The 25,799-nt window shown below is 26.8% G+C and overlaps 1 protein-coding gene across 1 annotated transcript; it reads left to right on the plus strand.

The window, feature by feature from the left end:
* The first annotated feature begins 6 nt into the window (after window positions 1–6).
* Window positions 7–25,797, plus strand: p115 (General vesicular transport factor p115). Its single transcript, XM_087159744.1, has 21 exons — window positions 7–274; window positions 1,941–2,027; window positions 2,323–2,461; window positions 3,403–3,506; window positions 3,966–4,124; window positions 5,241–5,361; window positions 7,504–7,685; window positions 7,770–7,845; window positions 9,569–9,633; window positions 10,769–10,857; window positions 11,981–12,135; window positions 13,249–13,454; window positions 13,642–13,752; window positions 14,418–14,539; window positions 14,630–14,811; window positions 16,750–16,865; window positions 17,204–17,342; window positions 17,657–17,781; window positions 19,101–19,301; window positions 21,132–21,293; window positions 24,358–25,797. The coding sequence occupies exons 1-21, from the start codon at window positions 197–199 to the stop codon at window positions 24,478–24,480; spliced, it is 2,742 nt and encodes a 913-aa protein (XP_087015870.1). The 5' UTR covers window positions 7–196; the 3' UTR covers window positions 24,481–25,797.
* The last annotated feature ends 2 nt before the right edge of the window (window positions 25,798–25,799 follow it).

Genomic DNA, 25,799 nt, shown 5'->3' on the forward strand with positions numbered 1-25,799 from the left:
TTTCGTATACAATTACTTATACCAAAAAAAAAAAATTTATTGACTTATAATGAGAGTTTTTCTTTAATGATGCACAGAAAAATTTAGAGTTGAAAAAAATTATACTACCGGAAGTTTGCAGACGTAACCGGATATGAGTTCGGAGGGCCACGCACCATCATCATAAACACTTTCGGTTTAACAGTAAATTTCAGAAATGGAGTACTTTAAAAGCGGATTAAAATCTGTTTTGGGAACTCCACAAGATTCCCAACAGCCAACAGCTGCTGAAACAGTATGTGAACTTTGATTACTTATTTATAACTAAACTATTTTCTTAACAATGCTATATGTATTCCAAAAACAAGAAACTGTTCTTTATGTTTTGAACATGTTCTCAGATTCAAAATATTATTTATGTCTTAGTGAAATTCATATCATTATGCTCTTTTTATATAATAAATTATGTATGTTATACCCTTTATTGTTTTATGAATCATTTGTAGCCGAAAATTGTCAGCGCTCGAAACTAATGTCATCTCCACCGCATAGATACATATGGCGATGGATTGCATATAAATTACAGGGAATCCTTGAAGATTTCCATATCGTGATTTGCGGCAGAACAATTACCAAGTCTTGGCTACTTACGGGTATTGGTCGGGGGAAAAAATCACAGAAGGGGACCAACTCAAAAGGGTATAACCCATAGCCACCCCCGAGCAACAATTTTCCAATCCTGCAGCACTTAACGACCAGTCACCAGTTTAGCAATTTCTTATAAGAAAAACGAAAACTTAAATCTTGACTTTGTTTTAGTTCAGACAACAAATTTTAAAAGAAATAGAAGCTTGTATTATAACTGGGATCAACTACTGCCAAGATTAAAATCTTCAAAAAGAGAGCGAGTTTTTAAATGTTGCTGGACTGTAAAATAGCCCTCAGGAAAACCTCTGCATGTTTTTGTTTAAAAAATAAATTGTGTATAAGCATAAAATCCATTTTGTGAGGATATTTCCGTATCGATTGCCGAGATGCCAAATAGATTATAAACTTGCAAATTATTTTTCAAAAAACAGGTAGTATATGTGTGCCTGGGGGTGGTTATAAGTTATACCTTTGTAGTTGGTCCCTTTCTGTGATGTTTTTTTTTTAAGATTTGGCGGTTACTCTCCCACAGATCACACTACGGAAATATCCCCAATTTGGCGCCTTGGCGGTTATTCTGCCACATTTCAGAAATATCCCCATTTTGGCGCCTTGGTAATTGCAGTTGGTTTGATAGATCGCAATACTGAAATATCCCCAGGAATCCTAAATTACCTGTTATGCATTACGCGAGTTTGCGTTGTTTAACTTTTTATACTTATTTTGTGTAAATTTTCACAATTTATATTTGTTTCGACTTATTATGGATATAGCAGCAAAAAAAATTTCTAGAGCATCCGCAATTTTTTTTTTTTTCCCGCTCATGCGTTATTCAACTCATTCTCTCATTTATGCGTTTTGAAATTAACAAATGTAAATAATTTTGTCCAAAATGAGTGGTTTCAAAAAGTTAAATGAAAGAATTTCTTCAAGAAAATTTCTGATACTCGCATACTAAATTATATTCACAAAGTACAAAAAAAACGAAATAAAAAATAGCAACATACACGATTATTTTTGTATTTTAATAAACATTTTCTTAGATCCGAAACTTGAGAAATAATTATTTTGCACCGTTGATATGGTAAATTTCTCAAAAACGACAAAATTAGGCTTTTTAAAGGAAAGAAAAGTATTTTAAACCCTTATAGATTATTTACGAAAATTGTTTGCAAAAAAACAACAACTAATATATTTTAGTTCGTTAGCCGCCAGTTGGTAACCACTGATCTATAAGTAACAGTTGTTGGATTTTAAAATGCTATTTTGACTGAATCATTTACTGTTATTAAATGTCACAATTATTTGTACAGGTGGATAAGTTGGTAGAAAGAGTACAGACTTCAACTTTACTTGATGATCGAAGAGATGCTTGCAGAGCTTTGAAAGCTCTTTCCACTGTAAGTATTAGCATTCTTGTATATTTTAGCCATATATTAGATTTTTGCTGTTAAATTGGGAAAAAATAATTTATAATTTTTTAAAAACTATTTGACTGTTTGTTTATTTTTCAAAAATAAAAACATTTCTCAATTATTTTTTTTCTGTATTTATTTTTTATTTTGTTTACTGTAACTAATTGTTCATATGTGATTTCTTAAATTTTAGCAGTAATACATAAGCTAAACAAGCATTTTAATTTATTAAGTTGTTTCTAATGAACTAATTTTACTAATTATTTATTCAATTTTTCAGAAATTCCGCCTTGAAATCGGAGCACAAGCAATGGATACCTTAATCCATGTATTAGAATGTGATAGAAATGATAATGAAATTTTAGGTTATGCACTCGATGCCATCGGCAATGCTATTAATCGTCCCAGGGATGACGAAAGTATGTTGCTTATGCTTTATTTCCTTTTTTTTTTATAAAACTTTGAAATGTTTTGAAAAAAATATACTCAATATCAGCTGAAAATTTTATCAATGTTTAAATCAGATAAAACTAAATGTAGGGGATAGTGCATTAATATTTGGGCATAATCAAAGCTTAGCTGTTATATGCATCTGTTGTTTTCAAGTGAGCTCTAAATTGCACATTATAAACTATTTCAATTTTAAATAGATTTGTAAGATAAATGAAAGAAGAAAAAATATAATATAAGATACAATTTACTATACAAAAAAAGGATTCCTTAATTTAAATTAATGATTTTTTTTTTTTTTTTTTTTACTATTGATAATGTTACAAATAAGTTTTTTTTTAAAAATCTGGAGGACTCACTTCCTGCAGTTAGTCCCTGAGACATTGATGTCCCATTTGTCTTTTTGAATGACTAATGACCCATGTAAAAAGACTTCCAGACTGTAAGGAAATATTCAGAGATATACAAAAATATATAAAATTAGAACATTTAGAAATACACTTTCATTTTGTTTACAAATGATTTATTGTGGTGCAAAGTAAATGTATGACCTCTTAAACTTCTGAGTGATTGTCCTAGCTTTTTCCCATCTTAAAAATGCAGACTTTCCTGCATATTTTTAAAAATGATTTGTCCCATTTTATTCAATTGGATAGTTATAGGTAGCAAGGAAATTTCAGTACAGTTTTCCCCATGAGCTCAATACTTGAAGGGTTAAAAAAAAATTTCATTCATTTTATAGTGACTTTCTAAAAATTAAATTGTTTTTTAAACTAATGAAAAAACTGCAAATAGTTAGATTTCTTTCATACTTTGTTTCTGTTTTATATGAAATGAAATCTCATTATTTATAAACAATGCATGTGTGTTTTTATTTACAAATATTAAATTTTCTTTTTTATTAATATAGATCCTAATTATATTAATGGTGGTACTGATGAGCTTGGTATGCAGTTTACTGAAATATTCATTAAGAAACCTGAAAATGTTTCGTTACTCTTGGAACTGATTGAGGTAATTATTAGTTCAACAATAATGTTGAATAATGTGTTTTTAAAACTGATTAAAATAAACTGTGCAGATCAAAAATAAAATATTTTTTATAGAACTTAACATGAAAAATTAAAATGTATATATATATTGATTTAAAGTTTTAAAAAAGACTTTAGTAATTTCTACTACAGGTTCAGAACCATTTGGTGAGGTTTTTAAACATCTAAAAGTATTTACCTAGCATTGCTAACTTTTCTTTTGCAGGCTATAAACAGTTTTAATAACTATTAATAATTTATTGATTAACCATAGATTTCACTAGTAAAATTTTGAGCAAATTAATTTTACTAGTGAAATTTATTTTTGTTATGTATGAGAAAAAATTCTTTAATTCTTCTTGTTTAATGTGTCTTTTTTTTTTACTAGAAATTTATTTGTATATTTGTTCATCAATTTACTTTGTGTTTAATATATTTCTAGGAATTTGATTTCAAAGTGCGTTGGCCTATAGTTAGACTTTTGGCTGGTCTTTTAAGCCACAAACCAAAAGATTTACAAGAATGTATATTAGTGAGTCCACAAGGAATTTCAAGACTTATGGACTTGCTTTCAGATCCCAGAGAAATAATAAGAAATGACGTAAGTTATCATTGAATTATTTACATTAACTTAAAGTTCCGTTTTACTTGTTGCTTTTAGTGATTGATTTTTACAGCTAATATATATATATATATATATATATATTTAATTTTTTTAATGAAAAATTCCTTCTTGAGATTGGGCTTTTTAATGGAGTTTTAATACACAATTCTTTTAAAAAATTAACTATATAGTTTCAATTCACTATTAGTTAGTATGTATAATTGTTATTTGGAATTCAATTATCCCGCAGTTTTATTTTATATTTGTGCTTCCTATGTGTTGTATAGTATTCCAATGGAGTTTAAATAAAAAAAAAAGACATGAAAACATTTTTATTGAGTAACTTTAGAGACTAATAACAACCTGAAATGGTATTTATATTTCTATGACTTATAATTAAGAAGCTTAATTTTATGTATTTTTCAACAATTTGAGTTATCTTACTCCAAAAGTATAGTGCAGGTTTAAATAAAATATCTGCTGTTTACAATGCTCTAATACTCTAGATGAGGTATAGATGTATCTCTATAGCATTCTAATATTCCAATCAAACATTAATGGAGAAAACTATTGATACTCTTAACTAATTAAATGTATTCTGTGTTTGTAAAAATAAGTGTGGTATTTCAGGGTTGATGTTTTATAAAAACAAGAAAAAAAAATCATATTTCCAAAAACTACTCTTCTGTGCTTTATACTACCAAGAATGCTACTTTTGGCATGTGTAATTGTCCACTGTCATTGTTGATTACTCTATTTTAAATTATGCAGTCGTAAAGAAAGAAGGAACAAAATGCTATTGGTTCTGAATTTTTTTTTTTTCAAATAGTGATTAAATAAGAAACAAATTTATTTCATAGTATTAAGGAGGTTGAAGGTATTGCTTTGTCGTAAAAGGTACAATTATATGTAACTTTACTGTGCCAACCATTTTGTTTGAACTTGTAATTTATTCCCTTTGTTTATAAAACTAAATATTAGTTTCTTCACTTATGAAATCCAACTTTGCAATTTTTTTTTTTACTTATTAAATATATTCAAAAAATTTCTTAAGTTATATTTTCCATATTCATTTGTAAAATAATTGTTTTTAATGCTTTCTTTTTCTTTTAGACATTAATTCTTCTGGAATACCTGACCAAAAGTAATGCTAACATTCAAAAAATTGTAGCTTTTGAAAATGGATTTGACAAGCTTCTCCGTATTATATCAGAAGAAGGCTACAGTGATGGAGGTAAAGCATCCAGTAGCATTTCTGAATTTAAATGTTATCTAGCTAATAAAAATTTAATTTTACTTTCTGCTCTTTAATTCTGTTGACAAATTATTTTTTTATATAAGTTTCCATTGTTTAATAACTGTATTTTTTAATTATGTATATCAGAAAAATATATTGCATTATATTTCGATTTTATTATTGTTCTTCCGTAATTCATGCATGCTTTTCAAAATTATAGTTTTATTAACAGCATCTGAAAATTGAAATTAATTATTGTGAAATATAAAACAAATAAGTAATCAAAATTATTTGAACCAAAAAAATTCTTGATTGCTGATCATAATATCTGTCAAATAATGAAAGAAAAAAAAAGGAAAACTGTTTCCCTAGTCTTTCAATCTTCATTTATAAAAATCAGTTGAATCTTAATATAAACTTCTCAAAATGATCTGTGAGAATGATAAAAAGATAAATACTTCAAGCAAAATAAGGCATGGTATTTGGGAAAACATGTTCCTTTACATTCACATAAAATTATTTCTGTTAGCACCTCTGAATGAAAGAAAACTTTCTATTCATATTTAAAGTATAAAAGTAATGTTTTCTGTTGTAATGTTAATGTTTGTAAATACATAGTAATGTTAACATTTAAAATGAGAAAATTGGTGAAGTGATAACCAACAGTAACACTGACTCAGTAGATCTCTTTCATTTCGCTACTGAGTGGTGTAATGTAAATGGTCTTTTGGTGCACCCTCGACAACACCAAATCTGCTAAAAACTTCACCATTCTCTTGAGACACATCTACACCATATTGGATTCGTTTTTTTTTATTTGAAATGCAGTCCATATTGATAATGCTGTCAGGAATGTAATGAACATGTACATGAACCAGGGACATGAATGAATGGCGAGCATCTCTGAAACTGTTCTGTCCTCCAAGAGGCCTGCACTTCCTTTATTTTAAAATGTTCTCCACTTGAGATATCTCTTTTGTGTATTGGACTGCAAGACATATGATGCTAATAAAGCAAATATGAGAACATAATTTAAAAATAAATCTCTACTTAAATGGTAAAATAATCAATCTGTGGTGTGCAAAGATAGGTAACGCTGGGGGAAAACTCCTTAAATGAATATTGCTGAAGAAAAGAGTATAATCAGTAGAGCAAACAAAAGAAACTTTCAAAAGTAATAATAAAAAAAACATTGGAAAATATATATTTATCGAAATCAATATTTTGAGTTAAATTTTCATCTAAATATAAGCTGAAATTATTCTGTGGGAGAAAAAATATTTTCATCTAAATGTTTTGAAATTTTTGGGCATTAAACATTTTAATGCCCTAAAATTTCTTTATTCACTTTGCTAAGAAATTCTATTATTTTCCTTGTTAAATCAGAAATAAATAAAAAATACTAGTAATAAATTCATACCTGCCAGCTTTTACGCATTTGGCGTAAAATTTTATTTCTATATTAAAAGTGGTAGTAAAATTTATTCTTTCTATGTATTCTTTCCATTTATAAACTTAATATAAAATCTTTTTGACCACCACTATTTTTAAAAAATTTAAGCATATACATTGCTGTAAATTCTGTCGTGTTTGTCCACATAAGCTTTATCCAAAAACAGCATATGTTTATGCCTAGAATTGTAATTTAAATTCTAATTTACTACCGCTAGGGAAAACAATCCTCAAAAGGATTAAAAGTTGGCAGGTATGTAAATTTGTCGTTTTTATGTCTTTCTATTTTGTTGATTATCTGTAACTTTACTGGATAAATAATGAAGTAATTCTTCCCTTGGTCCTCTTCTCTGCTCACCGCTGTAATTAATACTATGAAAAATGTATGAAATATTTTTCAGAAACACCAACTATTATTAATATAGTGTTGTAAATCTAATTTTTCATTAAAAAAATTTTTTAAACTTATTGGTGTAAAAATAAATTTTCACCTCAAAAAAATATTTCATATTTAGGAAGCAAGTAATACTTACAAGCATTTTGGAATAGAAAATCAGATTAAAATAACAGTTCTCATTTATATATTAAGCATCAACAATTTACTCTAAAAAACCTTTGTAATTTAACCTAAAAAATTTGAAAGATATTTTTCACATTTTCGTAAGCATAACTTGTTTGTTGTTTCAGGTGTTATAGTTGGAGATTGTTTACGAGTAATGTTAACATTACTTAAAAACAATACTTCAAACCAAACTTTTTTCAAAGAAGGCACTTATATTAAGCACATAGCTCCTTTTTTCGACCTTCAAGACCCAACAGAGCAGGGCATGAATCCACAGAAAGTAGATAATACCCTCATGATGCTACAAGTATAATTTTTACTGTTATGTATCTTTTCTTTTTAATTCACATCTGATTTACAAAATAGTAAATAAAGTATTTTTCTATTTTAGATTGTTCGAACCTTGGTTTCACCAAATAATCCTCAACAAGTTACTGTGGCTGCTCAAAAAGCAATGTTTCAATGTGGTGAGCTTCTATATTATGCATATGAGTTTAGTCGATTCCTAGCCTTCTCAATTGTTTAGCTTACATTTAATTATTCCTAGATTAAAACTGCTTTTTTTTTCCTTCAAGATACAGTGAAACATCTCGGCAGCGAACACTCTGTTCCACAGTAAAATGGTCGTTAATGGAGGTTGATCATTCTTAGGAGTTACCTCCATTGACTTCAAAATTTTATCGAGAGTACACAATTTTTCACGAGAGATTTTTATTTTACTCAGTGTCATTTTCTTGTTGCAGAAACTGCTTTGATATCATGAAAACCAGATCAATGAATAAAATTTAGATTCAATAAAAATGACCTTTACTGATTTAATTATATGTAAAAATTTATCAATGATGAATGATAACACTATTTTAAATAAATGAACAATTATGTTTTTTGTTTGACTTTGCATTTAATTTTATATAATAACATGCTGCCATATTTAACCTTTTCTGCATTTAGTGTGGATGTTCGGTCGGTCGCTGAGGGCAGTTTCGATGGTCTGTCTTTAAGATTTTCTTCAACATAGAGTCGATAGAAAACATTCTGTGCCTTCTAAAAGTGGTCAGAAATAGAATGGTCGCTGCACAGAGATAGTCTTTCTTGGAGGTTTCACTGTATCAAATTGCAAACAAATAATGGCAGTTGCTGTCATGTGACGAGGGGAGCATTTCAATCATAATTTGTTTGCAATTTCATATTTTGTAAAAAAAATTTAAAAAGTTATTGTGTACTCTTGGTTTATCTAAATGCAAACTTGGTTCATCTGATTTCAAATTACTAATGCTGTTAAAAAATAATTTTACATGAAGGGTTTTTCATATGCTTAGCATCCTGATAAGATTTTACTTATATATTTTAAAGACATAAAACATCTCTTCGATTGATATGATCCTCATTTTTAAGATATTTTCTCAACTTTTAGAGATAATATTGAAATTAATAATCTACGATTATTTTTTTAAAAAAACTACTAAATCTGGCATCGTAATAAATTTTCATTGTGTTGTACTGATAAAATTTCAAAAATTTTATTATGGCTGATTGTATTGTAAAAAACTTAAATATTTAAGCCAGTATATAGCAATTAAATTAAAAAAAGGGATTTTAAAAATTCTTATTTGAATTTGTTTATTAATTGATATAAATAAATATGTGTTAAGAAAAATCATGGAAAAAAAAGGAAAGAATAAAATAATTTTTAGAAAATTTTGAAAGTAGAATTTGTATTTGTTTAAAATTCTAAATCACTAATTTGATGCCATTATATAAAAGCTTAATTGCTACTAATTTTAATGAATTAATAAAATATCCATAACTTATTATAATTTATGTATTACTGTACAGTATATAAATCTAGTTTAATTATCTAAAACTGTAGGCCATTTTGGTTAATGGTTTGCTCCTTCCTGAAAGAAAAAAAAGGCAACTTTTTTCTTGGTTGTGTGCTGTGTATGTTTAGTTATAAACCATAGTGATTTCAAGTGTAATAATAAATGCCATTGTGCAAAAACAATTAATATCGATTACTTTCATCAAATCAATATTATGTCCTTTGCAGAAAAACTTATTTTCTTACTCATTTTGATATTTTTACAAGAAATTTAAAAAGCAAAGTATCTAATATTTAAAAATCTTGAAATTAGATTTCTAAATTTATTATTCACTTTAAACTTCATTCTAACTTTGTTATTTACGAAGGTCTTTTGGAGCAACTCTGTTCTATCTTAATGGCATCTGGAGTTCCAGCTGATGTTTTAACAGAAGTAAGACATTTTTCTGATTTTTTATTTTTCTAAAACTCTGACTTATAAAAGTTATTGATAGGGCTCATTTTAAAATAGATCTTTATGAAGAAAACAAGATACTACTTGAAATGAATAATGCCTAGAAACTGAAAGATATAGTTGATAATATAATAACTTCTAGTTTCATAAATTATAAAGGTGATAAAGTACATTTATAATTTATGAACCAAATGAAGTTTTTATATTAAGATATCGCTTTCTTTACAAGATTTTCAAACAATAGTTATTATATAGTTATCTTTACATTATGAAATAATAACATCATGGTTTTTTGTCATGTTACTAGCATATAAAAAACTTACCTTAAGTACATCTAGTCATGTTACTCTACAAAATAAAGACATTTTGCATTTGAATTATAAATGTTTTTAAAAAGTGCAGTTAAAAATAAATTTCTACTTGATACAATGGACAAACAATTGTTTAACCTTTTGGAGAGGGCTCGTACAACAGTTGCAACTTAGCCAGGCGTGTACAATTGTACCCCTTTTTTTGTTATAAGGATATTAATTAATAATATATGGAAGAATTTACCCCGACCCGCCCTTAATTAGGGCATACGGGTATAATTAATAATATATAAATTTTTTGTATTACTATCTTTGTTTTGTCTTCATAATATATCTCTCAACATTACATGTCTCTTATGTTGCAAATATTTGTATAACAAAATTAAAAAAAAGACTTGGGGTACAACTGTTGTACCAGTCATCTCCAACGAAATTGCATTGTGGAACATTATTTCTACAAGATAGATTCATCAGATTAAATTTTTTTAACAGTACATTTAAATTTAAGTAATAAAAAATATTCTCTTTCAATGACAGTTTAACATAATCTGCATTTTCTTGACATCTCGGAGAAAAGACCAGAATTTTATCACTTGCTAATATCACTCTAATATAGTCAAAATTATCTTATTAGAGTTAAATATACATTGATTTTAAAATTTTTGTGATAAGTTACTTATTGTTTTTATACATTTTTATCTGTTGTGATTTCTTTAGTGTTTTACGTACATTACTAATGAAAGTTCTTGTATTTTGATAACTGAAATTTTTAAGCAAAATTACTTTTTCATTTTTTAAAATAGACCATCAATACTGTGGCAGAATTGATACGTGGTAATCATGGCAATCAAGAGTATTTCTCATCAGTGAATGCCCCAACAACTCCACCCAAGTAATTCAATTATGTAGCACTCTTTAACATAAACGTAGCATGAAAGGGGGGAGGGCACATGTTTTTTTAATAGTTAAAGTGTTAGGCGATATATTATGCAATTAATGATTATGGGGTCGATATATATATATATATTCCTTTTTAATATTTCTATTTATTTGGTACAAATCTTTCAAACTGGTGTCAAATTTTCAAAAAATTAAGGTAAATAAAAAAAATCAAATATATTATATTGAAAGAAAAGATTACTTTTCATTAAAAAATAATTTGTAATTAAAACATTTCTTATGAAATGAAATTAATTAGTTAATAATAAAAATCTTAATCATAGATACCCTCTCAAGTTTCTTCTAAAAATATATGCTTCTAAACATGCTTTAAGTTGTTTACTGCTAATGAAACAAAAATAAATTTAATCATAGAATTATTTTGTTGAATAATATATCTACTACAAATTTTTTTTAAAAATTTTTATCGTTATTTGTTTTAAGTGGTAGCTTTTTGAAGTTTCAAAAATAGATAACTATGAAGAAGTTTTGGAAAGTTATTAAGGAGGTTTGTGCTCTTTCAATGCTTCACCTATGCTCTTGAATATTAAAATTTCTTCCATCCAATTTTATGTGTGTTTTTATTTATTTTATTCTGCAAATAGTCTTTTCAAATATTTTAATGCTGAAAGCAAACTTGAATTGATTAAGCAAACTTGCTTTTGCAAATTGTAAACCTATAAGTTTTTTGCCATTTTCTTTGCGTTAGCTTATGCTGGCAAGGGGAGGAAAAGCATTTTGAAGGGTTTCAAAGTTTTATAAAATAAATTTTTTAATGAAAATTTCGTTTTATGCCAAGTTACATCTTTTGTTTGAATTTAATCTTAAAACTAGTCAAAGTTAAAGCAAAAAATAAGAGGTTGTCACTTTCTAAAGTAAGCATGGGATGTTTTTGCTGACAAGGGGTCAAGCAAAACGTAACAAAAACATCCTTATATATTTGAATGGCACTTAAAAAGAAGGGGGGGGGAATCTGAAGCTGTGAACTATTAATATTATTGCTGTGAACTATTAATTCTCTTACTATTTACTTGTGTTTCTTTTACTAAAAGCATTAAACATTTTTCTCTTTATAGATCTGCCATTGTAGTGCTTCTTTTGTCAATGGGAAATGATAAACAGCCTTTTGCTCTGCGTTGTTCTGTTTTATACTGTTTTCAATGCTTTTTGTATAGAAATGAATTTGGCCAAGCTCAAATTGTTCAAACATTGTTGCCTTCTACTGCTGATGGTATGTGAATAGTTTTTGTGCTTTAGGTTTTTAATAATATTCCTAGGTTTTATTTTGTACAGTTAAATATATTGTATCACAATTCATTCTAAAGAAATGTGTGTAAAAAATCTGAAGCAGTTTGATGGCATAGTTGTTAGTTAGGGCACCATTCACACTTCATGTGGGGAGTAAGATAAAAGATCGAAGTGAAAAGATAGTCCAGAAAAATTAGATCAAGTACTTGCCCATAATTTGATGTATAATGTAGTTTTCATACTTTTTAACTGTTTACCCATTAAAAAAAATTACATTATTTTGCTAAAATAATGGTGCTGCCAGTACCTTATTAGATTTGTCTTTGATTATTCTGTGAAGAGGCTGAAATGAAAAAGTAAATGGAAAAACCCTCTAAAATTATTGATTTAGAGAAACGTAGAATATTTAAAAGGTTCTTCCAAAACTGATTAATCCTATTTCTAAAGAATCATATATTTGAGACCTCATTTTGTACCAAAATAATCAATGAATACTTTAAGTTAAATTTATTTTGTGTTCAATGATATCTATTTCTCAAATATTTTTTATGAAATAAATGTTCTTATTTTTTATTTAATTATTATGGATTTTCTAAAAATATTTAATTTCTTTACTAATTACAATCTTCATCACATTCATTTAAGTGAATATGTGAATTTTTTTTTAAATTGTTTTTTTATGATTTTTGTTTAGAACAATCCACCCCTTTGATTATTCATCGCCTATTAAAATTAAAAATAATCAACAATGTGAGAGATAATTCAATTTTGTAGAAAGATTTATTATTACATTTTTTATGATCTAATATTTTCTGCAGATATATAATGTTTTGCTGTGTTGCTACTTTCAGATTAATTGATTATGTTTAAATTTTCCAAAAATTACTGCTAATGCAAAATTTATTTTTTTAAAAATAAAGATTTTTTATAAATACTCTATTGTAGATTTTTTAAAAGAAACACTTATTTAAGTAAAGTATTCAAATTCATCAATCACTTTACTAATAATATATGTCACCTGTATTTAAATAAATGGGTGAATTTTAAATTTCATCTAGTTTTCATCATTTTAAATTTCATCTTATCATTATTTTAGTAAATACAGTTACTGTTGGCCAAATTCTGTGTGGTAGCTTATTTAGTACTGATGCAATATCTAATTGGTTTGCTGCTGTTGCCTTGTCTCATTCTCTTGTGGACAATCCCACTCAGAAAGAACAGCTATTACGAGTTCAGTTGGCAACTAGTATGGGAAATCCTGCAGTTTCTCTTATGAATCAATGTGTTTTGATGTTGCAACAAGTAAGAGCAATGCACTTATTATTAATAATTTAGCTTTATATATTTCTTTTTTTTGTAACGTTATATATTTTTACTGTATTTCCTTTTTAATTTCAAGCATTAATTTGTTAAAATTCTTACCACATATCACTTTCTAATCATAAAAACACTAGCTATGATTCACAATGCATTCTTTTAATTTTTTTAGGGAGGTAAACTTCAGACCCGATTAGGACTTCTTATGCTAATGAGTACTTGGTTAGCCAATTGTACTGTATCTGTCATGCAGTTCCTAAGTATTCCTACTAATATACCATTTGTATCCTTTTTTTGTTCTTGCATTATTGATTAAATTCATGTAAACAGTGTTGTTATATATATTGTATTAAACTTTTTTTCCTTAAAAAACTGTATAAAATTGAAACATTTATTTATTTAGGTTTACTATATTTATTAAAGATTTCTATTTAAATCTAAGTACTCTGTGCCAACGAAAAAAAAATTGCATATCTAAATCCTACAATCTCGTATAATCAGCATATCATTTAATTTTTATTCAATGTTGAGAAAGAGTCCTAAAACCATAAAATTCTTTACTTCTCAACCGACAAGCTAGTATCTATCAATATGAAGCTGAGTGAACTTCAACTGAGGATCAAACAATACAGCTCAATACCTACCATGGAGACATTACCATACACTGCAGATTAGTTATATACAATACACATAAAATCAGAACTAGTGATCAGTATTTGTGTATGCTGTATAGTTAGCCCCTTCTGTAGCTCAGCTTAAACAATTTAATTAATGAAACAGAATGCTTATTATTCCTTTTTTTGCTTGAACTAAATAAAAAGAGATTAAATTTACCTTTTTAAGAAATTGCCTATACCATAACTGTTTATGCATTTGTTTATTTAGACACTTAATGTTATTTAATGAAATACTTGGTATGTAATTTAAAAGTTCATTAACTCTGTTAAGCTTACTTCCCAAGTTAATCTTACTGAAGGAGATGAACATGAAGACTTGGTTCAAGGAATATGTGCTTTTCTTTTAGGCATATGCATTGAATTTAATGATAATTCACAACCTAGTTTTACAAAGTGAGTAAACACTTGGAAGTCTTCCCAACAATTTAAGATTTTATGCACTTGTTTATCACTGTTGAAATTATTTAATTACTATCATTTCAGAGATGATTTGTGCCAATTAATTATAAAACGCATTGGTCTTGAAACATTTTTGGATAAACTTGTTGCAATAACTAAGAATGAAAATTACAGTAGAGCTGCTCAGAATCCTCATCTTAAATTCAAACAACCTTCAGAAGTATTATTTGATTATGAATTTTGTCGACTTTTCAAGTGCTTAGAAGGTAAATTAAATTTCAATAGAAATATTTTTTATATTGTTTATATCATCAGCCACATAATTTTGTCTTCTGTTAAGTATCAAACAATCACATTAAGCAATCAAGGGGGTTAAATAATATTAAAGGTTGGCATTTCATAAAAAGTCAAATTTTCTTTAATGATTGTTTTATGTCAAAATAGTATTGTATTTCTTTTTGCCAATTAGAAACTTAACAAATATATAATTAACCACTTCCCAGTTTTGACCGAACACCACTCGGGTACTTGAAAAGGGGCCTTCCCTGTTTTGCCTGAGTGCCGCTCGTGCAGCTGATTTTTTTTTTTTACTCCATTGCAATGATTTGCCTGAATTTTTTCTTTCTTCAGTTTACAATGTTACTAACAGATGGCTCTGGTAGTCAAGTATAGGCATGATTGCAGAAGGTTTTGACGCTTTTCTTTTACTCTGGAAAAGACGTGAATTTTGTTTTCACTAGCTTAGTAGAAAAGCCAACTTTAAGTAAAAATGCAAATTGTTTTTTCTCTAAATAAAAATTCAAATTATTTCATAAAATCAATAATTGTAATAGTTTTGACTCTTGATTTGAGTTTATATAATCGATTATAACAGAAATTTGTTTCTCAAAAATATGCTTATTTTTTTACCCAATTTGCCAGAAAAAAGACGCTGTTAAGCAGTTAAAGTAATTTTTTTAAATAATAAATAGATATAAGATTTATTTTAAATAATTTCAGTACAATCACTTACTTTTATTTTGAAACAGAGTAAAAAAAAAAAAAACTTAACTTTTTTTAAAAACTTATTGATGACAGTGTTGTTTCTTTACTGGATATGAGAAAAAGGTTTTTACTTTTTATATTGAGTCTTAACAATCAGGTTGGAATAAATTGATACGCATGTTTCATTTGTTCAAAAATCAAAAAAAATTTAACCAGGTTTATGTTATAAGCTTAATTTTTAGGATATTTTGAAATGTTGATGATGTGTAAAATACATTCATTCTCTGTTATTTTACTTTAAATTTTGATCGATTTTTTTATCATTATAATACTATGATTTTATGTATTTTCAATGAAAAAAGTAATATGCATTCTTTTTGTGTGTGTGTTTTATAAGACAATTTGAAATTTAAATGTACTAAAAATATATTTTATCTCATCTAAAACCTAATTTGGATTAAGTTTTTAGTGGCAAGTGTCTTGCCTTTTCCTATAGTTTTATTTTTAAGGTTTGTGATTAATTTGTCATTGAATGTTAAAATTGCTTTGCAATTCATTTGAAAGTATAACCATTCCAAATAATTTTAGCTTTATGTTTTATCAGTGTTCTCCCTAAGTGCGTTTTTAGAAGGGCGTGCCTGTCTTGCTCCCTTTTATCTCTATAAATGCGCGCTTCTTGCCCCTTTTCATAAAAATAAGCCACCATCCCTTAGAAACACTTCCTTTTTATTTTATTTTTCCACGAAAATGTTTTTCTGTTATTTTGAGACAAAGTGAAAATTACTTTGTGAATATATAGATAAAATAGTATAAGGGGACGGTTTAAGCATTGAGGATCAAATTCAGTTAATACACATTTTGATAAATTTTAACGATGGTTAGTAAGTGCCCTTCCTGAGCCCAAAGTGTCCTTTTCTATGAGGAAGCACCCTTCCCTTTTTTATTCCTAGGGAAAACTCTTTAGATTTTTTTTTGTCAAGTTATACATTTATTTTTATTTCATGCATTTTTTTACAAAATGAAAAATCTTTTGCTATTACTATTAAATGTGTAATTTAAATAAACTTAAGTTGTTATCATTCCATTTAATTCTGCTTAAAAGTTTTATTAATCATTTATTTTATTTTCATGCATTTTTTTTATCTTCATTGAAAAGTTCATAAAATTATATTGAATTAAAACATTTAAGAAGTTATTCTCATATTTTTTTTCTTTAATAGGTGTTATAATTAAAGCTGTTCAACCAAAGCCAAAATTGTTGAATGGACCTGAGTCTTCTATGTCTCCTGAACAGCAAGAACTTCTAAGACAGTACAAAGATGTCATTAGGGATCAGGTATTTTATTATGGATTTTGTCTTCTGTTTTTACTTTATTAATAGTTTTCTCAAATTTGCCTTAAATTCAGTTTTTTTTTCTTGGGAGAAAATCTTATGAAATAATTATATAAATTTATGTATCCTACTTTATCTAATCGTCTTCTAACTTAAATATTAATGTTTATGCCTTAATTTATGATATATTATTTTCTCAAATATATAGTTTTCTCAAATTTGAACAATTTAAATTTATGCTATTCTTGGAAGAAAATCTTATGAAATAATTATATAAATTATGTATCTAATCCTTTTTCTAACTTAAATATTAATGTTTACTATTATATTCTTTTATGTAGGATCAACAGCTGCATGACCTGAAAAGTCAAATGACTGAATTGAAATCTGAGTATGAAGCTGTTAAAAATAATGCAGAAGAAATGGCTAACTCTATCCAACAACTGAAAGACCAAAATGCCTTACTAAAAGCTCAAAGATGTAAGTTTCAATTTCTGTTCCATTTAAACTATTTTTTTGTACTTCTCAAATTTATATAAATAGATAATTACATAAGGGCAGTGAAATCATGTAATTGCAAACATAATTTTTGAATTTATTTTCTGAAAAAATAGATTTAAAAATAGCTTAGTGAGTTTTTAATAATAATTTATAAATTTACATTTATTTATGATTAACTGAAAACTTAGTTTTCTTTATTTTAAAATAAAATTTTTGTCTTAGACATAAATGTTATAGGAACTTTTGATTTTTATAAATTTAACTTTTAGTGTACAATCATTCTTGTCTTGCAGCTGTTTCAGGAAACAATTCTAGTCAGGAGGTTTTGCTGTTAAAACAAGAAATAGAACAACTAAAGATGGAATGTGTTAAAAAACAAGAACAGCTGGATTCTAAAAATGATGACTTTTTCCTAAAAGTAAGAATGAGATTTTTAAACAAATGTCAGTTAACCTATTTATTTAAGTAATTAATGTTCTATTTTGAAAATTTTACTGTATTGTTAACAATTTTAAAAACTATATATTAATTTTAGTTATGTTTAGTTTGTTTTCCGACAAACAAAACAATTTGGTACTTCGCATTTTCTCCCATGCAAGTAAATTCAAATAATTTATTTATTTAATTTTTTTTTCATTACTGACTTTATTGCCTGTGCCGGCAAAATGCATAAGCATCAACAATTTTATTACTAAAATATTTAATCAGAAAAAAGTTTCTTCTTAGAAGTTTGCCAAAAAAGTTTGTTCTTTTACAAATAAAAATTAAATTCATCAATGAATTTATTAACTTTCATATTGTTTCCATTTGTCCAATATTTTTTGCTGCTTTGGGGGCTGATATTCCTATTTAGTATTATTCAACTTTTATTTTATGAAAGAAATTCAGATAATTGAAGTTTTACTGTTTATTCTACGATAAAAAAGGAATTTTCTAATTTCTCTTCAATAATAAAGATTTAGAATTTAAAATTTTGGAATTATTGCATCATTAACGAAAGAAAATTTGTTCACTATATAGTTGTCCAAAGAATCATCTGGGGGTTTTGCTTAGTGATCAAATGCTGGCTTATAATGCCCGGCTCAAACTTGTCTTCTGTAAATTTATTTCACTAAGTCCACTAAAATGGCGGACTAGAAGAAAAACTGGTTTGTGTTTCTCGTTTGACGTCATAATCAACTGTTGCTCATAGTCTCAGACAAATTTTTTTTCCAATTTTGTATAACCTAATTATATAGAATCTGCAGAAATCTGTGGATTAACAAACTTTTAAATAAATGGAAGTAAATTGTACCTGCCACGTGTAAAAAATATGTATGGACAAGACATAAATTGCCTGAATTTAATAATCTCTGTTTAACAAAAAAAAAAAATTATTTCCTTGCCCGTTGACAGATATTTTGCTTTTGAAAATGATTACTTTTTTTAGTTAGCTATCTTCTGTAAACTGTTGTATTATTCAACTTTTAATATGTTTAAAAATAATGCAATCAAAAACTTAATGTAATGCATTTATAGAAATTTTTCATAATATTGAAAGTCCTGCACATTTTTATTCAAATCTATTGTAGCAATAACTAATCCTTAAAAAAATGCAGATTAACCACTGACTAAAACTATTAGTTGAGCTGCAGTAAACCTATTTAATTCTTATATTCTTAATGGCATACATTAAGAGTATCTAAAACTGAGTTTTAATTGCTTCATTTAATATTTTTGTTTCTTTTAAAATTTCAGTCTACTGTTGAATCTTCAGAAGTTGGAGAAGCTGGTGATAAAGCACAAACTAACCAATCAAGTTTAGAACTTGAAAGTATTATTAAACAACATGAAAGTGAAATTGCATCTAAAAATGTGGAAATAGAACATTTAAGATCAGAATTGACTCAACAGCAAGAAAAAATTAAAGCTGCTCTAGAAACCGAAGAGTCAGTAAAGGTAAATATTTACAGTGTTTTTAAGTTACGTAAATTTTACTTGATGAGCTATATTTTAATGATTTATAAATGATTTTGAAATGGAAAAATGAATTTGTAATTACAAATGCATGATTTTGCCAAATACTAACTATAAACTTGCTTGCATATTTTACTCTATATAAATAGCTAATTTGATGAAAATAACCTTGCAAAACAAACAATCATAAAATTTTATTTTTAATTATTCCTGACAATACAACTATAGGTTATCAAATATGTATCAAAATTTTCAACTAAAAAAGTAATGGAATTGTACACCTCAGATTAAAAATTTATAACCCACATTTTAGCTGAGAAATAGACAAGCATGTATTTTTATGATATATATTTACTTTTACATATTTTAAATTGAAAAACTAATGTTGTTGTTAACTATTACGAAATTATACTGAAATGAAACCTCTTCTTGGATATGTTGTTTACATTACAGTGTGGGAAACTTTTATAGGATGTAGATTATCTCCTCTAAATTTTAATTATTTTAAAGTTGAATGCGTTTATTGAATGTATTTATATCTCTTTTCCTAAATAATATTGACTCTCTTTTAATCATTTAATTGAATGCTTTAAACTAATATTGATGTTTTGTTATTTAACATAATGTTTGTAAAATAAAGGCAGAATTTTTTTTCTATTTAATTGTGATTATTTAATGTGATATCAGCTTTATTAAATAATATTTAAATTTTTTAACCTAAACTCATTAGCACTGAATTGTGTGTGTATCAAGTGATTATTTGTCGTTAAAAAAAATAAGATGGGAAGAAGAAAAACTGGATCATCTTTAACCCTTTTGCGCCGACTGTTTCGTATGTGTGCCAGCATGAAAGGACCTCATCTACCGGACGTCACGGCAGTATGCCAGAATAATTTCGCATATTTGTGTTCTGGAGTGTTTTAAGAATTATAATTTTTATGGCACAAGATGGCATTGTATCTCCATAGAATTTGCACATGGAGACATATATGCACATTGTTTTAGATTATATGAACGTAAGGAAAATTAGGGGAAAGAAATTATTCCTAATTGCATGCTTCAAGAATGTTCCTTAAGAATAAGCATATGATATTTATTCATAGTGAGTTGGAGAGCTTTATTTTATCTAGAGTGTTGTGTATTTATTTGGGTTTGCAGTCCAATTTTCATTTGATAGTTAGATCTTGTTAATTGTTTTTAAGTTGTTTACTTTTTTTTGTAACCTTTACAGTGTCAAAATAGTTTAACTGAACTAGTAAAAATCTTATAAAAAAGTTTTTAAATAACAAAAATTTGAGTAGGCAAAGTATGTAAATAAAAAATATATGCAGTATAGATTTTTATCTATTTTACAGTACATTAAAGAGCACTTTCATATTTCAGCATTTTCTTTTGTTTAGGCTTATCAGTAGCAAACCCCAGGTGTTTGCGAAGAAGAGTCCCAGCTATAGTGATAAGCTCTTTTTTGAAACGCATTTTTCCAAAAGGGTTAAATATATATTACTTTAATGCTACCAAAGATATTGTGACTTTATTCTTTGGGTTTTAGAGTACTCATGCTTTATTTATCATTTCATCTATTTTTATTACTGTATCAATATGTGATGGTTAAATTAATATCTGGCTTAGATTTGGTCCTGTAATAAGCTTAAAACCATGAAAATTGTAAAAAAAAAAAAAAAAAAGTTTTTTTGTTTAAATTTAATGTTGTATTATAATAATGCAAGTAATAAATTTGAAACATTTTTAATTGTAATTTCTTGTTAGTTATTTTCTCATCTCATCAAATCTGTAACTTTTTTTCTCCCTTAGAAATTGAAAGAGGAAAATGCTAAACTTTTAGAGGAACAGACCTCATTAGAAGAACAACTAACTGTCATTAGAAAAGAGCAGGAAGATATTCTTATTATGTTGACAGATCAAAGTGATAAAATATCTGAATACAAAAAGAGGCTCCGTGAATTGGGACAACAGGTAATTGCTAAATTCTATGATTTAAGTTTTTAACATGAGTTTTTGTGCTATCAATTTAATCACTAGTATGGCTGTACAAATCAATCTGTCTCATCTTGCGAGCCAAAAGTTTAAGAGTTTTATAATTTTTTACTTCTTTGTTGTAATAGCTTTTAAATTTAAAACATTTTGGTTAGGAAATATTTAATCTTACATAAAGCTTATGTGAGCAATAAAGTTTGCGTGGCCAAAATGTAAAAGAAGCAGATTCAATTTTTTTAAATCTAACTGATTGTTAATTTAAAAAATCATCAAAAATAAAAGTTGACTGGTGAAATAATTATTCAGATTGTTGGTTGATTTGCTGACTAAACTTTTTTTTCTTAAATTTTCAGGGGTGACAAACTTCTCCCAATTTTACTTATGTGTTTGAACCTGCATTCACTTTTATAAGTATTTTATGGCCATCAATCGTAAAGAAATTTCTCCAAAAACTAAAAGTATTTTTTATGAATGTAAAACTTTAAAAAAAAATATTATTTCTCTGCAAGTCTATTATATAGATGCAATAGTTTGAATAGAATGCTTATCATTTTTACCCTTTCATTTTAAATTGATGTATTGATTCTAATGAATTGTAATTATTATTGTATTTGTGTCAAGAAAAATTCCTTTTTTTTTAGCGGGAAGAAATTCATTTAGGCCTTTAATTTTTTATCATAAATATTCTATCAATAAAAATCTTCTATCTCTTACATTCATGGGCAATAAATCAAAAAAATTAATCATAGAATGAATGAAGTTAATATGTTTTAAGAATGGTAAGAGAAAGCATATGACAGGGATGAGATTTTTCCGCTTTTTAGCTGATTTCCGCTTTTTTCACTTTTATCTCTTGAATTTCAGCTTTTTTATCAAAAATTCAGATTTTTCTAAAAATTTCACTTTTTTTATAAGTATTCCGCTTTTTCAGAAAATTCACCCATTTTCAAAGAGAAACAGAAAATTCAAACTACATAACTACTAATCCTTTCTCATTTTTACTTATTTTAGCTATTTTCTCCCCTTTTACTCGCAGCGGATAAGATTTTCCGAATTTATTACCCGCCCTCCAGATAGATCCGATTTTTGTAGTTCAAACGACGCTGTTTCTGACAAGCCTTTTAGAGGTCCCAAGCCAGGAATCTGCCAATATCTCGATTCTTATTCACACGATTTTAATATCAAACATAGCTTTTCATATTTGCGTGTTGAGATTCTTATTCACGCAATTTGAATATTGTACGTTGTGATTCGTATTTACGCCTTTTTAAAAACCTATGAAGCGATTCGTATTCACGCAAGTTTAAAATTAAATGTCTTGATTTGCTCATGCTGTTTATAATATCAAACATTGATTTTCATTTATACGTGATTTTAAAATAAGGCATTGGGATTCGCAATCACGCATTCTAAAAATTATGCATCATAATTCTTATTTATGCAATCTAAAAATTACGCATCATGATTCGTATTTACGCGATCTAAAAATTATGAATCGGGATTTGTATTTACGCGTTTTAAAAACTCTATATCCCAGTTTGTATTTTCTCATTTTCAAAATCGTATATCTAGTTTCATATTCATGTGATTTCAAAATCCATAATTGTTATTCATATTCACGAAATTTTAAGATCAACTCTCGCGATTCTTGTAAGGAGTAAATTTTTTTAAAAAATTTATTACTATAAAGGTGACTGTTTTTCTAACGACGATTATTAGTATGTATATGTAAGTGTTACAACATCAGAGAAACTGGAAGGGAATATATTCAAAACTTACATTCTGTGCTTGCAAAGAAGAAAAAATAGGATTTGTCACGAGATGTTTGAAAATGGACTAACGACTGAATATAGCAAACATAAAAGATATAGGAAACAAAAGCAATAACTTAAAAAGGGATTCAATTTAAATTTTTTTTTTTGTGGGAAAAAGAGTTAATTGGGTATAATATGAAAAAAACACAATTACTTCGATTTAGTAGGAACAACATATGACGCAATGCTAAACGAATGGAATTTAGTTGTTGTTTATTTAGTTATTATTAGTAGTTGTTGTTATTTGTTTTAGTTGTTGTTTATTTAGTTGTATTTAGTTTCAATAACTTTTCTTTATAATGCAATAAAATCTGGCGAGCAGCTATTTAAACGATCGAACACTTCGTTTGTTTATTTGTGGCTTGAAGTTAGGCTCGCAGAAAATGCCGTTCATGGGTTAAATTTAGTAGGAACAACACAACCTGTGACGTAGGCTATATTATACCCAATTAACTCATCATCAAAATTTTATTTATAATTGCTGTTATTTATGCTATAAAATGCAAAATTCTTATCAAATAAAAAACAATTATCTAAACAGTTGCTGATTGTCATGTAATTTTTCAAACTAAAATACCAATTTTTGTATGTTAAGGAGTTACTATATATTTCTACTTCACTGTTATTGATATGTTTCAAAGGGCTGTAGTTAGGTTAGACTATAACATGAACATAATGATTTGGTCCATTGTTAAAGTTTTTTTTCCCCAATATAATTTAAAAAGTAATATTACTGATATATTTGCTATAAATCACAAAACAGTATTTATTAAAAGAAATGAAATATTAATGTATATTCTCAGTAGTTTTAATTTGCTAAACCAAGTAGTTTTTCAAGTAAGAATTGTCTCTTATGTGAACTGAGGAAAAATATAATTTCCAGCTTTATTTTTTCAATTGGTAATTTTTATTTTCACTAAATGTTAGGTATCAATGTTGTCGTTTTTATAATAGATTAGTACGCATTTGTATGTCAACACATTATTTATTACCTTAAACTGTCTGGAATTTATTATTAAAGGGCTGCGCTTGCGTAAAATTTACAATCGTGGAAATTCAGCTTTTTTGCCTTTTGGCTAATCTCATCCCTGATATGAATAATGCAGTTTGCGAAGAATTTGAAACCAAAAGCTACATGAATGATCATATTTCCTAACTGGTTTTATTGTTTCCTAATTGATTGATAGAATAGTGAAAAAGCTTTTACAATGATTAATTTTATTCTTTAGGTTGAAGATGATGATGACTCTATAAATGACGAATCTGATGAATTAATAGATGATTATTTGAGTGAAATAAAAGATGAACTTGAAGATGGAAGAACTGGTGCTGATTTAGAAAAGCTCGATTAAAAAATTTTAACCAAATCACTCATAATCATTTGTGGATGAAATCTTTAAAAGTACTGTTTCAGATATTTTTTTTTTATTATTATTACCTGCAGAGAATAATTATATACCGTTGGATGACATTTTTAAAGTTTTTATAAATAGCGTCCCATTATGTCAAAAATAGAATAGTACAACTTAACTCTTTTATTGATGATTTTTCCTGCATTTTACTGTTCTTAATATAAATTTGTTTCTTTTTTTTAATGCTTTTTTGGTGTGGTTATTTTTTATTAGAAAGTCAAATAGTCATACTATTATTTAAAAGCTAAAACCCTCAACAGTCGGATATGAAATCCAATTATGACCATCAAGTATAATTATATTGTAATTAGTTATACTTAAATGAAGTTGTATGTACAACCATGAAAGTAATAATAAAAAAAATTTCTAAGTATCCAGTAAGTAACAGTGTCCTGCTACTTATATGGCAGCTTTGGTGCATTAAGGGTTAAACCTTTCAAAGTATCTCTTTTAATTGAATTGTTCATTTATTTCAGACTTACAATTTTTTTACATTATTTATATGAAGTAGTTCAACAGTCACATACTGAATTCGATATAGAATATTATATATACAGTAAATAATCTTAATTTTATGAAATTTTGAACATGTATATTTATGGAGACTTTTCATAGCAAAAATTAACTTATATGTCTGTTTTTCTAATGTTTATTAAATAAACTTTGAAAAACGTGTTAATATATTTCTGATATATAGAGGCAATTATAATTTTATGACAGATTTTTATTTGATCTGACTTGACTTTACATTTCATAGTATCATCCATTTTTTATTTAACATTATTTCTTGTACGGAAAAGTTTAAACATTATTGAAACAAATATTTCCTTTTAAGTGTCAAACATTAAACCTATTTATTATGAAGCATATTTTAAGTGAAAGAAAAAATATTTGTTACAAATTTGGAGATTGCATTGATGAGTATATTTAATTTTTTTTATTCAAGAAAAAATCTTATATTGTTTGAAATTTCTAACCATTGCTTGTTATTTAATATAGTTAATTTATTTTTCTACTACTCACACTTACTGTTATAAGTCATTTGCATTTATGAAATTAATAAATATTCAGTTTTGTTTGAATTATTTGTTGGTTGTATTAAATCTCAGTCACTAAAGTATTACCTAAGTGGCTGCCCATAAACTATAGATCTCAAATCATTGCACTTTTGTAACTTGAAATATTTTTTTCAAGTGTATTGTATATTTTATAATTGTACAGAAAAATAAATAAATTTATGTTTTTCAAAAAAAGAAAGA

The sequence above is a fragment of the Parasteatoda tepidariorum genome, chromosome 3, assembly GCF_982258835.1.
Source record: "Parasteatoda tepidariorum strain Cologne lab strain chromosome 3, Ptep-v5.0, whole genome shotgun sequence".
NCBI lineage: Eukaryota > Metazoa > Arthropoda > Arachnida > Araneae > Theridiidae > Parasteatoda > Parasteatoda tepidariorum.

Coding starts and splice junctions, on each gene's coding strand:
- p115 (XM_087159744.1), top strand. CDS start 197: ATGGAGTACTTTAAAAGCGGATTAAAATCTGTTTTGGGAACTCCACAA. Junction 9,634..10,768: donor CAGCTGATGTTTTAACAGAA/GTAAGACATTTT, acceptor TTTTTAAAATAG/ACCATCAATACTGTGGCAGA. Junction 21,294..24,357: donor TCCGTGAATTGGGACAACAG/GTAATTGCTAAA, acceptor TTTATTCTTTAG/GTTGAAGATGATGATGACTC.